General features: G+C 41.4%; 1 protein-coding gene across 5 annotated transcripts in view; it reads left to right on the top strand.

Annotated features, from left to right (window-relative positions):
* Nucleotides 1-15036, top strand: part of rasgrf2b (Ras protein-specific guanine nucleotide-releasing factor 2b) — a 250703-nt gene that overhangs the window by 225071 nt on the left and 10596 nt on the right. For 4 of the 5 annotated variants that reach the window (XM_059644773.1, XM_059644772.1, XM_059644776.1 and 1 more), the window contains 3 exons: nt 5161-5240; nt 11740-11857; nt 14450-14518. In XM_059644773.1, the coding sequence (XP_059500756.1) occupies nt 5161-5240; nt 11740-11857; nt 14450-14518 (267 nt within the window). Of the gene's footprint in view, nt 1-5160; nt 5241-7180; nt 7287-11739; nt 11858-14449; nt 14519-15036 lie in introns of those variants that run through there. The other variant, XM_059644774.1, reaches the window with a different exon arrangement.

Genomic DNA, 15036 nt, shown 5'->3' with positions numbered 1-15036 from the left:
GCCCTTCAGCCCATCAAGTCTGCAATGACAGAAACTTCTCTGAACCTGCACTGGTACTACTTTCCAGCACTTGGCGTATTGCCTTGAATATTATGACACTTCAAATGCTTACCCAAGTGCTGTTTTAAAGGTTGGGAGGTTTCTCACCTTAACTATCTTCTCAGACAGTGCATTCCAGATTCCCACCATTCTCTGAGTGAAAACAAACTCCTCAAATCCGCTATAAATCTCCAGCCTTTCTGCTTAAAATGTACAAAATAATGCTTCCTTTTTATAGAGCCTTCAGCTAAAGGTATCGGTGGCTTTCTATCCAATATGGTCATGCACCTCATAGTCTTATACAGTTCAATTTGGTCACCTCTCATCATCCTATGCTTAGAAGTAAAAAGCCCGAGGTTATCCAGCCTCTCTTGATAGCTAAACTGCTCTATCCCAGGCAATAACCTGGTGAACCTTCTCTGTAACCCCTTCAGTGTAATTACATCTCTACTGTAGCGCTGCGACCAGATCTGCACACAGTATTTCAAGTGTGACCTAGCCAAGGTTTCCGTATAGATCCAACACAATCTCCCTGCTCTTATAATCCATGCCATGACTGACAAAGTCAAGTGCCCAGTAAACCGCATTAACCACTCTATAATCTGTCCTGTGTGGATATGTTGTTTCTCTCCACTTTAAAGCTGCATTAAAGAAAGCTATGGATTCTAGGCTCCTTTTTAAAGAAAAAATCTTAAATAGTTTTCTCCTTTGCTAAAATTGAAGGTAAGAGCATTTTAATTAAAAGAATGGACATGGAGCTCAGTCCCATATACTACACAGTCTGCAGTGAGTGGCAATTCTTAGATTCTCCTGGAACTGGTTTGACTGTCTTGAGCATTAGATTTTGGAACTTGAACACCAGCTGTAAGCATGGCACTGTGAGCCTGAGGCTGGTGTGGAGAACAAGCTTTTAGAGATGGTCAACCTGTAGCTTTAGGCATGGGATTGGTGACCATCAGTCAGAAGAAGTGAGGCAGCAGGCAGTCAGGAAAGCCCTAGAGTCATATTGAAGAACCGCTTTTGTAAGTTAAAAAAATGTACAGTTCCTGTGGGAGTGAAGTCGGAGTTCATTTACACTTGGTTTGGGGAGGGAAGGAGAAAGAGCAGAAGAGCAATAGTGGTAGGAGAGTGAATAGTGAGCAGTAAAGACAGGATAGTGTGTCACTAATGTCACTGAACGACGGCAGGGCACTGGAAGGGGAAGAGTGAACAGTCAGAGTCTACAGTTCTCAATGGGACCAACAACATAAGCAGATTGAGGGATGAAGTCCTGCAATGAGAATTTAGGAAGCACGTTAAAAAGCAGAAAGTCCAAAGCTTGTAATCTCTGGGTTACTCACAGTGAGTGACCGTAGGAAGAGGCAGATGGAGCAGTTGAACCGATGGCTAGAGAGTTGGTGTAGGAGGGAGGGCTCCTGGATCACTGGGTCTGTTTCTGGGAAAGGTGAGACCTGTACAAGTCCAACAGCTTGCACCTGAATGGCAATGGGACCGTGTTCCTTTTGGAGGTTTTACTATTAATGATGGTTTGAACTAATTTGGCAGGGAATGAGTTACAGAGTGGAGGTAGAGTAGCAGATGATGCATAGCAAAGTATAGATGAGAAACCAAATCAGTCTGGAAGGTGGAGCATTTATAGTTAAAGGTTGGAAAAGTTGGATGACATCTGTTTTAATGCAAGGAGCCTTGCGAGTAAGGCAGATGAGTTAAAGGTGCTGATTAATACATGGGAATATTATATCATTGTTATCACATAGACCTTGTTGATAGAAAGGCAGGAGTGGCCCTTGGATATTCAGGCAAGATGGGGAATGGTATAAAAGAGGAGGTGGTGTTCCAATATCAATCAGGGAGTTAGTTATTGCATTAAAAAGGGATAATATCTTACAAGGTTTGTCAAATGAAGCCAAATGTGTAGAATTTAAAAATGTAAAGGGAACAGTTGTTTTGCTGAGAGTGTACTATCGATAGTCAAACAGCCAGAGAGAGATGGAAAGTCAGGTATGTAGGCAAATCTGAGAGAAGTGTAAAAGTAATAAGGTAATAACCAGGGATTTCAACTTCCCCAATATTAACTGGGATAGACAAATTCGAAATTGATTAGGCAGCAGAATTCTTAAAATGAGTCCAGTAGCACTTTGTAAGCCAGCATGTGGAAAGCCCTACAAGAGAGTGGGCGGTACCGGACTTAATTATAGGGAACAAAGCTGGGTGGGTGGTAGAAGTGTCAGTGGGGGAACATTTTGGTAATAGTGATGGTAATACAGCAAGATTTAAGGTAGTTATAGAAAAAATAAAAGAACAACCGCAAGCAAAAGTTCTGAATTGGCGGGAGACGGATTTTAATATTTTAATAATACTGGATGTTGCCAAAGCGGACTGAAAGCAACTACTTGAGAAAAGTCCATATTAAAGCAGTGTGAATCAATTAAAAGGGTAATTGTGACAGTGCAGAATTAATGTGTTCGCATAAAGGTGAATGGTGGGATCAACAAGTCCAGAAAACTTTGGCTATCAAGGCATGGATTAGGTAAGGAGCAAAAAGGGAGCTTATGACATATACTGAAGGCTCAAGAATGTGGAAGTGCTCGAGGAATATGGAAAGTGCAGGAATTATTTAAAGGCATTAGAAAAGCAAAGTACAGTATGGTCATGGTTAGACATCAGTGAGTAAAATAAAAGAAAGTACAAAGGCATTTTATCAGTACGTTAGGGGCAAAAGTAACTAGGAAAGAAAAGAAGCCCTTTGGGGGCAAAATAGTAATGTGTGAGGAGATGGAAAGTGTGGTTTTAAATGAATACTTTGCACCTGTATTCACAATAGACAAGTATGATGTAAGGATAGAAATCAGGAAGAGGTCTGTAATATTTTTGAAAAATTAGCATTGAGTAGGAGCAATTATTAGCAGTTTTAGAAGGCCCAAGTGAAATGTATCCCAGGCTGCTGTGAGAGAGAAAGAAAAAGATTGCAGAGGCTCTGACATTAATTTTCAAATGCTCTCTGGCCATATTGAAGGTGCCAAAGAATGAGAGAACAGTTAAGGTGATTTCATTATTTAAGAAATGTGGTGGGGGGATAAAGTTCTGAGGGACAGAATTAATCTCCATTTGGAGAGGCAAGGAATAATCAAGAATATCAGCATGGCTTTGTCAGGGCGAAGTCATGTCTAACAAATTTGTTTGCACTTTTTGAGGAGGTGACCGGGTGAATGGATGAGATTGGTGTAGTTGATGTAATCTAATGAACTTCAGTAAAGCTTTTGACAAGGTCTTGCATGGCAACTGGCTGAGAAGGTAAAAGTCCATGGAATCCAGGGTAATTTGGTAAAATTGGATCCAAAATTAGTGAAGACAAATGTAAGTCCCATTCCAGCAGGACTAGACAGGGAAAATCCAGGAACAATATTCTAGGGAGTCCAGAACCATGATAGTGGTTGAAGGATACAGAGTAAGCCATTTAGAACTGGGATAAGGAGAAATTTCTTCACCCAGAGAATGGAAAGCCTATGGAATTTTCTCTCACAGAAAGCGGTTGAGGTGAAAACATTGAATGCTTTCAAGAAGGAGATGGATACGTTTCTTATGAACTGCACATCAGCTCCAGTTTTTCTGCACGCTTTGTATTCCCCTGAACCCACAAGAGCAGAAAAATTAGGAGCAGAAGAAGATTGTTGAATCCCTCAAGCTGATCTCCTTTTTTGATGTGTCCAAGATGGATCTGACTGTGGCCTCAACTCTATTTTCCTGCTTGCCCCTTGTAACGCTGATCCTCATGTCCTTTAAATTTGATGTCTTTCAGCCTTAACTTAGTCCACAATGTACACAGTATCATGCGTCTCTCATAGGCCCATGGCAGTCCTCATTCAATGCCAACATCCTTGTCAAGAATTGGGCCTTTAGGAATACTGTTGCAAGTAGCCATTCTTTCTTGATTTTGCAGCAATCATACCTAATTGATCATGGACCTCCTGAATGAGCCTATTCTGCTTCTATGTATGAACTTGCCACGCCGGCTTCCACTTCTGGTCAGCAAGAATGCAGCTGGCTGTTTTGAACTTACTATAGCTACTCACCTTGAAAGAATGTACCAGGTCAATTTAATGTTACAGCAATGCATCCATGACTATGTAACCACCGCATGGCTGCTGACTTGCTTGACCCACCTCCAGCTGTGCCTTCTTCATGAGGCTTGCCGACTACCACCTCTCATCCATTAGGATCAGCACCTCTCTCTGTTACCTCAGGGTCTGCAGAAGCACCTCTAGGGAGCCTTCAGTAAACCGTGGTGCTGCCTGTCCTCTGACTCCAGCCATTCTTGGTCAGCATTGGATCTGTATGGATGACCTGTAGAAAGGCACTTTCCCATTCAATATGGCGCCTGCCTTTGAACTGCCGACCCTTCCTCCTCCTGCCCCCATTATTGGTCTGCAACCCCAGATGTTAAATGACTTCATCCAGCAAAGTTCCTGTGAATGTCAGATCACCCGGCCTTGCAAACATGTGACCTGCATTGAGCCCAGTGTTGAGACTTCCTGTCTTTTGGTCGACTCAGCCCAGAGCCCCTACAGGGGTTTCCCACCAATGGGCCCAGTCATCTCCATGACAGAATTTCTTCACTTCATTCCTCGCAAGCAAAACTCCAAGGTATTTCTTCTGCTTATCTAACCTGCAAAATTTATTGATACAGCTGATTAAATTTAGAATATTCAGAAAAATTCCAAGTCTCCATTAATGATATTATGATAATGAATGTCATTGCCTGATGTATAGGTGAGCTATCCTGATCAGAAATACTTAGGGATTTCCCCCAGTTAAATTACAATGTAAATCATGTTGGCAGTTAGGATAATTTGTGGGCCTCAGTACTCCAAGGGCTGAGGAAGGTGAAAAGCCATCATATGATTTCCTGTTGATCTGTCTTGCAATTCCCTGTTAAAGATCCAAATATTATCTTTCCAATCTACTGAAAACAGAATTAGATTTTAAGATTGGTGCTTTAATCAATGCACATTGTAATATATTTTCATATCATCAAGTACTTATAGTTTGTGATCTTGATTAATTAGTTCGTAACATTTTAAAATTTTGATCATTAAGAAAATGTGATATTATTTATTTTAGACCAAAGCTCAAATGGACAAGCTCCAGAAAATCGTCTCTTCAGAAGGAAGATTTAAAAACCTAAGAGAAACACTGAAAAAGTTAGTTTTGTTTTTGAGGTGCTTGGCTGTATATAATAAATATTAACAAATCTCCTTACTTATTCTTCAATGAGAATGGATCTTTGATGCATTTGTTATGTTTCATCTCAAAGCAACTAAGCACAAAGAGTCTATTAAGCTTTCTTTAATAAAAAAAAATTCTCACAGACTGAAACCTAGTGACTAACTGTGGCAACATTCCCAATAATAAGAGCACAGAATGTATTATACTTGTCAACTGCAAAAAGTAATTGATATGTGAACTGATTTGAAATGTTCTGAAAGGTTAATCAAGTATTATGTGAACATGAGACCTTTTTTTGTTTCTTTTTGGATACAAGTGATGCACTATCAGGTTGTGCAAGTTCTGGTAAGGTGACTCTATAAATGGACATGCTGTGGCACAATGTGTCTCAGAGCAAACTCACATTGCCTATATTCAAATACTTGCTACACACCAGATCATATGCAGGTGGTAATCTAATTTAGATGGATTCTAAGACCCTGTTTGAATTGAGCCATGTCGCATTGATCATTCTACACACCCAGCCTGCACCATAAAGACTTAAGATGTTCTGATGAAAGATCACGAGCTGAAGCATTAGCTCTGAACTAGATTTGGTCCCAGCAAGTTGGCAAGCCCAGAAAAAGTGAGGGAATCAGCTGTAGGGAGGATGTGGCCATCTAGACTGGATCCAGTGGGTAGCAAGTTCCTCAATATTGCCACCATGCTTGCTGCCAGAACAGGTGGGACGGGCAACTGTGAGTTCAGGAATCCCATATCATCTGGTCTCCCTCCAGGATAAATCACCACTTTGAAAGGGCAGAGAGGCCTTTTTCAAGAGCTGATATCCCTCATGTGGGCCTTTTGAGGGAGGACTGTAATTAAATTGGCCAATTGTGTGAATGTTGTAAGAGAACACCTTTGAGGGTACACAGAGGAGAATTCTCTATCTTTGGAAGAGTTTGCTGGGTACTGAGCTTGGAGATACCACAGTTGACCCAATACTTTGCTGCAGGGATCAGTGAGAGTTTGGTGTGTGATCTCCTTCCAGGACATTCAGAAATGCAGATTCTGTTTCCAGGTGATGGTTGTCAAAGACCATCATGGATGACCAAGACATGAAGATTACCCATGGAGATGAATGGCCAGTGGTTCCATCTGAAATACTGGGCTCAGTGCCAATAAAAGAGGAATGACCTCCTCTGCATATCCAGGGTGGGCTTTGTATTACGGCAATGCCCACTCACTGCATTATTTGAGCTCCCGTGACTATCCTGTTTAAGGGTAGGATTCTACAAGACCTGTTTGGTCTAGAATGTAGAGAGCAAACCACTTCCTTGATTAATTAGAATAGTCTTTTGTAGTTGACAAGATATAATTTATGATGTGTCAGCAATTAGGTACAGCTTACATTTATATGCTAGACACTGCTGGAGAATTTGAGGAAGTCCAGATGTTAGATCTCACTCTTTTGAGATCCTAAGCTGCCCTCACGATCATATCTCCTCTACAGAGTGGGTGATGCTTATTGACCTTTTCCAACAATCACACCAAATTTGGGGGCTGTCCTGTCAAAGTGAATAAAGTGTGAGTGGGAAAAGTAGGGGTAGTGAATGGTTAATATCTGTGGGGTAAAAGGTAAATTTAAAAATAGTTACCAGTCATGTGCCTAAGGAGCTGGTTCGTAGTGACTTTGGACCACTTGGAACTGGCGGTTGAGTCTGTAGGGTTCCAGAACCTCTTACTGTTCTTTGTAAGTTATTGAGTTCAATAAAGCTGTTACTTTTCATTCACACGAGTGCTGACCAGATTTTATGGCAATGCCTAGGAACATTGTGGAAGTGTAAAGTGTTCCTTACACTAGTTTTCATAGTTGCTCAGGCTGCACATGTTGGTGCTTCCTCTGTTTGTGCATCTTCCTCTGTGTTCTACCCAGATTTCCTGAGAGGGTGAGGATTGGAAGACAACCTGAAGCCTCATGGGAGTGAGGCAGATGGGACATTCTCCCCAACATCTCCGGAAACCTCTCCCCTAAATCTTGGAGTATAAAGGGCCTACCATGCCAGAAAGAGAGCAAAGAGCAAGGAGTGGAGTGTTGGAGTTTCCTCTGCCTGTAGAGACAGAGCTGGGATTCCTGGAAATGGCAGCCCAACAGTGTGGTCAGTCCATATCTGATACTAAGTTTAATCAGCAGGTGTGGACAGTAAGGAGGAATGGATTCGTGCTTAACCCATAATCTCTAGATGCCATGGCAGTCTGTCGCACCCATGACTTCTAGCTGTCAATATTACCACTGCTCCAGTTTTTATGTTTTTATGTTTTATTTGTGGGTTTGACTGCTCTGGTTAGTAGTGACCAGCCCCACGTGTTCCACCTTAAGCCTCCTCAGCAGAAGACAGTCCACATGTGTTTGAGAACACAGCATCATACTTGTTCATCTGCAACCAGCCTCAACATGGATTCACTCACTCCATGAGTGTGGTTAGTGCCTTAAACCCTCTGGCAGTGAGCCAGGCTCCTCCAGAGGCAGTGGTGACAGATGACTGTCCAGCACTGGTGAAAGAGAGGCCTGGTCTGGAAGCTAAGTGCTGCTGGGGCACACAGGTCAAGCAGGAGGGAGCATCGATGGACGTTTAGGACACACCTCACCACAATACATATGGGTTTCTCGCACAAGGAAATACAGATCTGGTTTTATAGCAGAGCATTTAGAAAGCAGTGGCAGGATCAGACAGAGCCGGCATGGATTTATGAAGGGGAAATCATTCTCAACAAATCTGTTGGAATTCAATGAAGATGTAACTAGTAGAGTTGACAAGGGGGAGCCTGTTGATGTATTATATTTGGACTTTCAGAAAACATTTGACAAAATCTCACATAAGAGACTAATGTGCAAGACTAAAGCGCATGAGCTTGGGGGAAGTGTATTGAGATGCATAGGAAATTCAATAGCAGAGAGGAAACCAAGAGTAGGAATTAATGGGTCCTTTTCAAATTGTCAGGCAGCAACTAGTGGGGTACCACAAGGTTTGGTGCTGGGACTCCAACTACTCACAATACATAGTACTGATGTGGATGAGGGAACAAAATGTATCATCTCCAAGTTTGCAGGTGATACCAAGTTGGGTGGGAAGGTGAACTGTGACAAGGATGCAGAGATCCTTCAGTATGATCTCAACAGATTTGGTGAATGGGCAAATCAATGACAGATGCAGTGTAATTGGGATAAATGTGAGAATATTCGCTTCAGAAGCAAAAACAAGAAGGCAGATTACTATCTGAATGGCTATAAATTGGGAGAGGGGAGTATGCAGTGGGACCTGGCTGTCGCTGAAGGTTAGCATGCAGCATGTAGGCGCAGCAGGCAGTAAAGAAGGCAAATGGTATAAAAACAAAGTTGCTGGAAAAGTTCAGCAGGTCTGGCAGCATCTGTGAAGGAGAAAACACAGTTAATGTTTCGGCTCCAGTGACCCTTCCTCAGAACTGATAGTGGCTGGGAAAACGTCAGTTTATATGCAGAAAATAGGGCGATGTGTGGAGTAGGGAGTAAACAATAGGATAGAGCCCAAAGAGAGAGAAAGACAGTTGGACAGACAAAGGAGTTGCTAACGATCAGGCTGGGAGGGTGAATAGTTGTTAATGGGGACTGTTAGTGATTAACAACAGGGGGTGTGTATGGTAACAAAGTCTGGTGTGTGGAGTGGGGGGTGGGGAGGGGGTGGGACAGGGGAGAGTTTAGGCCCTAAAATTATTGAACTCAATATTGAGCCCGTAAGAGTGTAGGGTCCCCAAGCAGAAAATGAGGTATGTTCCTCCAGCTTACATTTGGCTTCCCTAAAACACCGCAGCAAGCCAGAGACAGAGATGTTGGCCAGGGAGCAAAGTGGTGCATTGAAGTGGCAGGCAATGGGTAGTTCAGGGTCTTTTTTGCGAGTGGAACGTAGATGTTCCTCATAGCAGTTGCCAAGTCTGCGCTTCGTTTCCCCAATGTAGAGGAGACCACATTTTGAGCAGTGAATGCAGTAGACTAGATTCTGGGAAGTGAAGTTTTGCTTCACCTGGAAGGTATGTTTGGGTCTTTGGATACGGGGGAGAGAGTAGATAAATGGGCAGGTGTTACACCGCCAGTTACAGGGAAAGGTGCAGTAGGGCTGTGGGGTGATGTTGGAGGTGAAGGAAGTATGGGCCAGGGTATTGTGGAGGGAATGGTCCCTGTGGAAGGCAGACAAGGGAGGGAAGGGGAATATGTGTCTGGTGGTGGCATCTTGTTGGAGGTGGTGGAAATGGCGTCTGATGATGTTCTGGATGTGGATGCTGGTGGGATGTTAGGTAAGGATAAGGGGAACCCTATCGCTGTTGCGGGAGGGAAGAGAAGGGGTGAGGGTGGAAATGCGGCAGATGGACCTGGTTGAGGGCCCTGTCGACAACAGAGCCAGGGGAACCTCAGTTGAAGAAGAAGGTGGACATTTCGGAGGATCTTTTGTCGAAATTGGCTTCAACTGAACATATACGATGGAGACAGAGGAACTGAGAGAATGGGATGGAGTCTTTTCAGGAAGTGGGGTGTGAGGATATATAGTCCAGGTAGCTGTGGGAGTCAGTGGGTTTGTAATAGATATTAGTGGCTAGTCAATCCCCAGAAACGGAAACAGAAATATTGAGAAAGGGAAAGGAGGAGTCAGAGATAGACCAGGTGAAAGTGAGGGCAAGGTGGAAATTGGAGACAAAATTGATGAAGTTTTCCAATTCCAGACCAAATTCGAAACGTTAACTCTGTTTTTTCCTTTACAGATGCTGCCAGACCTGCTGAGCTTTTCCAGCAACTTTGTTTTTATTCCTGATGTACAGTATCTGTAGTTCTTTTGGTTTTTATTAAGGCAAATGGTATGTTGGCCTTCATTGTTAGAGGTTTCGAGTACAGGAGCAGGGATGTGTTGTTGCAGCTATGCAGGGCCTTGGTGAGGCCACACCAAGAATATTGTGTGCAGTTTTGTTCTCCTTTTCTGAGGAAGGATGCTCTTGCTCTCTCGAGAGTCCAGCAAAGGTTTACCAGGTGAATTCTGGGGTGGGGCGGTCTGACCTATGAGGAGAAATTGTCTGTCGGATTGTTTTTGCTTGAGTTTGTACGAATGTGGGGGAGGGGGTATCTTATTGAAACTTATAAAATTCGAACACGACTGGACAGGGTAGATGCAGGGAGGATGTTCCCTGATGGTGGGTGTGTCCAGAACCACGGTATGACGATTCGGGATAGATGATTTAGGATGAAAATGGGAGACATTTCTTCACCCAGAGAGTGGTGAGCCTGTGGAATTACTACAGGAAGTAATTGATGCCAAAACACTGAATGTATTTGACAGGCAACTAGATATAGCACTTGGGGTGAATGGGATCAAAGATTATGGAGCAAAAGCAGGATTAGGTTATCAAGTTGGACGATCAGCCATGATCGTGAAGAATGGTGGTGCAGGTTTGAAGGGCCGAATGGCCTCCTCCTGTTCATATCCTTCTTTTTTGCTATGAAACCTACAAATTACCTAAAGCGATGGACAGGGCAGATGCAAGTCAAATGTTTCCAGTGTTTGGGGAAGTCTAAAATCAAGGTGTACTACTTAAAAATTAAGGGGAATGCTGCTTAGATCCAGGGTGAGGAGAAATCGATAGATCTCTGATTACCAGTGTTATGGGGACGAGATGAGTTAAAAAGCATTGAAGCGTATGATCAGCCATGATCGTATGGAATGGTGAGGCAGGTTTGAAGGGCTGAATGACCAATTTCTTTTCCTCTGTCTCCAGCGCCTTGGCTCAGTGAAAGCGTTGGCACCGCAGTTAATTTCAACACCTTTTTTTTAGGAAGGGGTGTAGCCAGGGAAGCCTCAAAAGATCACTTTGCAGTAAACCCTGTTGAAAATGATTTTGAGGATATTTTTGCAGGGAGCTGTGTGGGAAAAATAGCCTGATGATTCTCATGTCTGTGTTCGTGCATGCGAGACGTCAACTTAAATTCAGTAACTTCAAACCTCTGACAATATGGAAAGCCTGAGTTTAGTACTTCATGTCACAGTTGTCTCATTTCTCTTGGAGGCAGCTTTTGAAAGTCATCGATCAAAAACATGTATCCCTTTCCAGCATGGTTGTAAATGCAAAAAAATTTTGTGGTTTTAATGTTCTTCCAGATTTTATTTTGTTATCTTCATTTCGCAAGCTGCTTCTCTGCAATTATTTTTAAAGCCAAATTGAAGTTGGGAATGTTGTAAACAGTTTGCTCAGGCACAAATAGTATTATTATACTACAGCCTGAATATTGGTTAGACATATGCCCTCATACAGACACTGGAAACATAATTTAAATATGTAATGCATCCTGAGAGCAATCTGCTCGTTTGCCCATCTTATCAAAATGAGATTCTCTGTTTAATTAGATTAATCACATGACATTGATTATTGCATAAATTAAGAATGGCTATTAAATTTTAAACTTTTCCTTCTTGACAGTTGTAATCCACCATGTGTTCCATATCTCGGGATGTATTTGACTGATCTAGCATTTATAGAAGAGGGTACCCCGAATTTTACTGAAGAAGGTCTTGTAAACTTTTCCAAAATGAGAATGGTGAGCAGGCTCAGTGATATTCCACACTGGTCATTTTGCTTTCATTATGAGTAACAGTGTTGGAGGTGTATACAGGGCTTAAATTTGGAAACATAATTGCTGACAACTGTTGATCATAACGTTAGTAGTGATACATTTCTCCACCTATTTTATGAAATTGTTTTGTTCTTTAACTTCAGAAATTCCAGGTAATTTTCTCGACTCTAACTGCCATTTTCCAAGTGTGGTAAAATGACGTTTGAGTCTTCTTCCCTTAAGGTCAGCGATTCACCTCAAACTCAACGTAAGAAAACACAAACTAGAAGCCAGGAATAGGTTATTTAGTACATCAAGCCATTTTTAAAAATTCACTCATTGGATGCGGGCATTACTAGCTGGGAAAGGTGGTGATCAGCTGCCTTCTTAAGGGCATCTAGGGACAGATAATGAATGCTGATACAGTCAGTGGTGCACACCACATGAATGAAAGAAAATCATTTTTAAAAATGGCCAATCTAATTGTAATCACATTTTCACTTATCCCTGATATAATTTGCCTCTTGCTTAACAAGAATCTGTCTCTTGAAAGTATTGAAGCATTCTGTTTCTGCTATCTTTTCAGGCTGAATGTTACAAAGACTCATGACCCTCTGAGAGAATTTTTTTGCCTCATCTCAGTTTTAAATGGGTGACCATTTGTAAACAGGGGACCCCTAGTTCTAAATTTTCCCCAAGAGGTAACGTTCTCTCCACATCTAAACTGGAAAGAACCCTCAGGAACTTATATGTTCTAATCAAGTCACCTCTCACTTTGTCTCATAAGACAACTCACCCATTCCAGGCATTAGTCTGGAAAATCTTCTCTGAATTTTCTCCAACACATTTACATCCTTCCTTAAATAACATGACCAGTGCTGTTCTCAATAATCCAGATGTGGTCTCACCAGTATCCTGTATAACTGAGGCATTACCTCCCTGCTATTTTCTTCAGATCCCCGATGATAAACAATAATGTCTAACTGGCTGTCCCATTTATTTGTTGTAACTGTTTACTAACCATTTGATATTTATGCATTAGGACACCCAGATCCGCCCACAATCTCAGAGCTCTGCAATCTCTCACAATTTTAAGCAAAAAAGTTTTTTTTAATTCTTCCTGCCAAAATGGGTAGTTTATATTTTTCCTTATTATGCTTGCTTCATTTGTCACATCATTGTCTACTCTTTCTATCCACCCATGTAGTTTTTTAGCCTCCTTATGTCCTATTCACAACCTTCTATCTTATCTTTCTTTGGGTTGTTGACAAACTTGATAACTATCTTCATTTAAGTAATTTATATGAACTGTAATGGATTCCAACAGCAATCCCTGTGGCGTACCCCTCACTAGTATCATGGTCTAAAAAAAACTCTCTGCTTCATGTCAGCTATCCAATCTTCTATCCATGCTAATATGCTATCGCCTACACTGCAAGCTTTTATCATTGCAATAAATTTTGATGTGGAACCTTATCAAATACTTATGAAAATCTAAATGCAGTCCATCCACTGGTCCCCTTTATCTACAATGTATGTTACTCCTCAAAGAACAACAATAGATTAGTACAAAATGTTTTCCCTTTCACAAAACTGTTATGGAACCTGTACACCATTCCCATAAGTGACTCCCTGCATTTATCATTTCTGCCCAATCAATTTTCATACCCTGGCTTTGTGAACTTACATCATTCCTCACAATTGTGCTTATCTGAACATTAACTAACAAGGCCCACAAAGCATTTATGTAACCAGGGTAGGCTGTTAGGACAATGTCAAGATAGGCTGCCAAAACTTACAAAACTGCATGAGCTTCAATTGTCCTGACCTGAGAATGTTTTTCTCTTTTGAGGCAAAAGGGAAACCTCCGAAGTGCTAAATTGGCAGAGATTATTTTAATACTATTAGGCTTCCAGGGGAGTCACAATAAAACATAGAACTGCAGATGCTGGAAAACTGAAATAAGCTGAAATAAACAGAAGCAGAAATTGCTGAAGAAACTAAACAGGTCAGGCACTGTCTAAGATAAAACAGATTTAATGTCTCGAGTCTAGTGACCCTCCTTCAGTTCTGAATTTGAACGTTAAATCTATTTTATCATCTCTGATGCTGCCAGGCCTTCTGTGTTTCTCAAGCAATTTCTGGTTTTCTTTGCTTCAGATTGTTAAGGTTTGATACATAAGTTAGCCATCTGTTTCAATGATAAGAACCATTGAGATGTGTGTGTGGAGGAGAGACAATCCACAGGGTAAATTCCTGCTATCAGAGGTCACTGCTTACAAAGCTGTGAAGTTTTTACCTAATAGTGTTGGGAGGAGAAAAGATCAGACGTTCTACTGAAGTGGTCTTCATTATCAGACATCTTTGGAAATAGTGCTACAAAAATAATCTGATCCTTTACAATCTCTCATACCATTGGAAGTTCTTGTTTTGTAATCATAGAAACATTTTGCTATGGTCTACTGCAACCTTATTTGCATGTATCAATTTTTGAACTTAAGGATAAAATATATTCACTCTTTTTTGTTGTTCTTGATTTATGAAATTGGTGACCAATAATGGAATTATTTTAACTAGATATCGCATATTATCAGGGAGGTGCGACAGTTCCAACAAACACCATACAGAATAGATCATCAACCAAAGGTAACACTGTGTTGGATTGTCTATCTCAGTTCTATTATAAATTTTGTGGCCAAATGTATTCATTTGAATTTCAGATGATTCAATTACTAGCTTCAGAGATTATTTGGATTCAAAATTTACTTTGGAATACAGGTTTGCAATGAATAGACTGCATCAAATATCAGACCCTGCATTCAACTTTATAAGTACTATTTGAAGTAACTTTGCATTGTAGTGCAGTTACAAGATATTGTTTGGGTTGCCGGTTTTGAGCAAGAATGCTGATAATAGAGACTTCCTCAAGATAAAAGGCGATCAATTCAGACAATACCTCACCCCATTTCATCCTGAAGTGGCTGTCTGACTAACTGTGCAACTGACTAACGCTGATTGAATTTGTGGTTATTCTATTGTAACCATTGGAGTACAGCTAGGAATCTTCCTACAGCAACAGACCGCATGCAAGACCCAATGGACGTTGAAGTTGACTTGGGTGATTTGGTTGGTGTGCCTTGACAGTTTTCACTCTTCTACATTTG

The sequence above is a fragment of the Stegostoma tigrinum genome, chromosome 3 (genome assembly GCF_030684315.1).
Source record: "Stegostoma tigrinum isolate sSteTig4 chromosome 3, sSteTig4.hap1, whole genome shotgun sequence".
NCBI classification, from domain to species: domain Eukaryota; kingdom Metazoa; phylum Chordata; class Chondrichthyes; order Orectolobiformes; family Stegostomatidae; genus Stegostoma; species Stegostoma tigrinum.
Note: the sequence above shows the minus strand (reverse complement) of the source record. Positions and strands in the feature narration are given on the sequence as shown.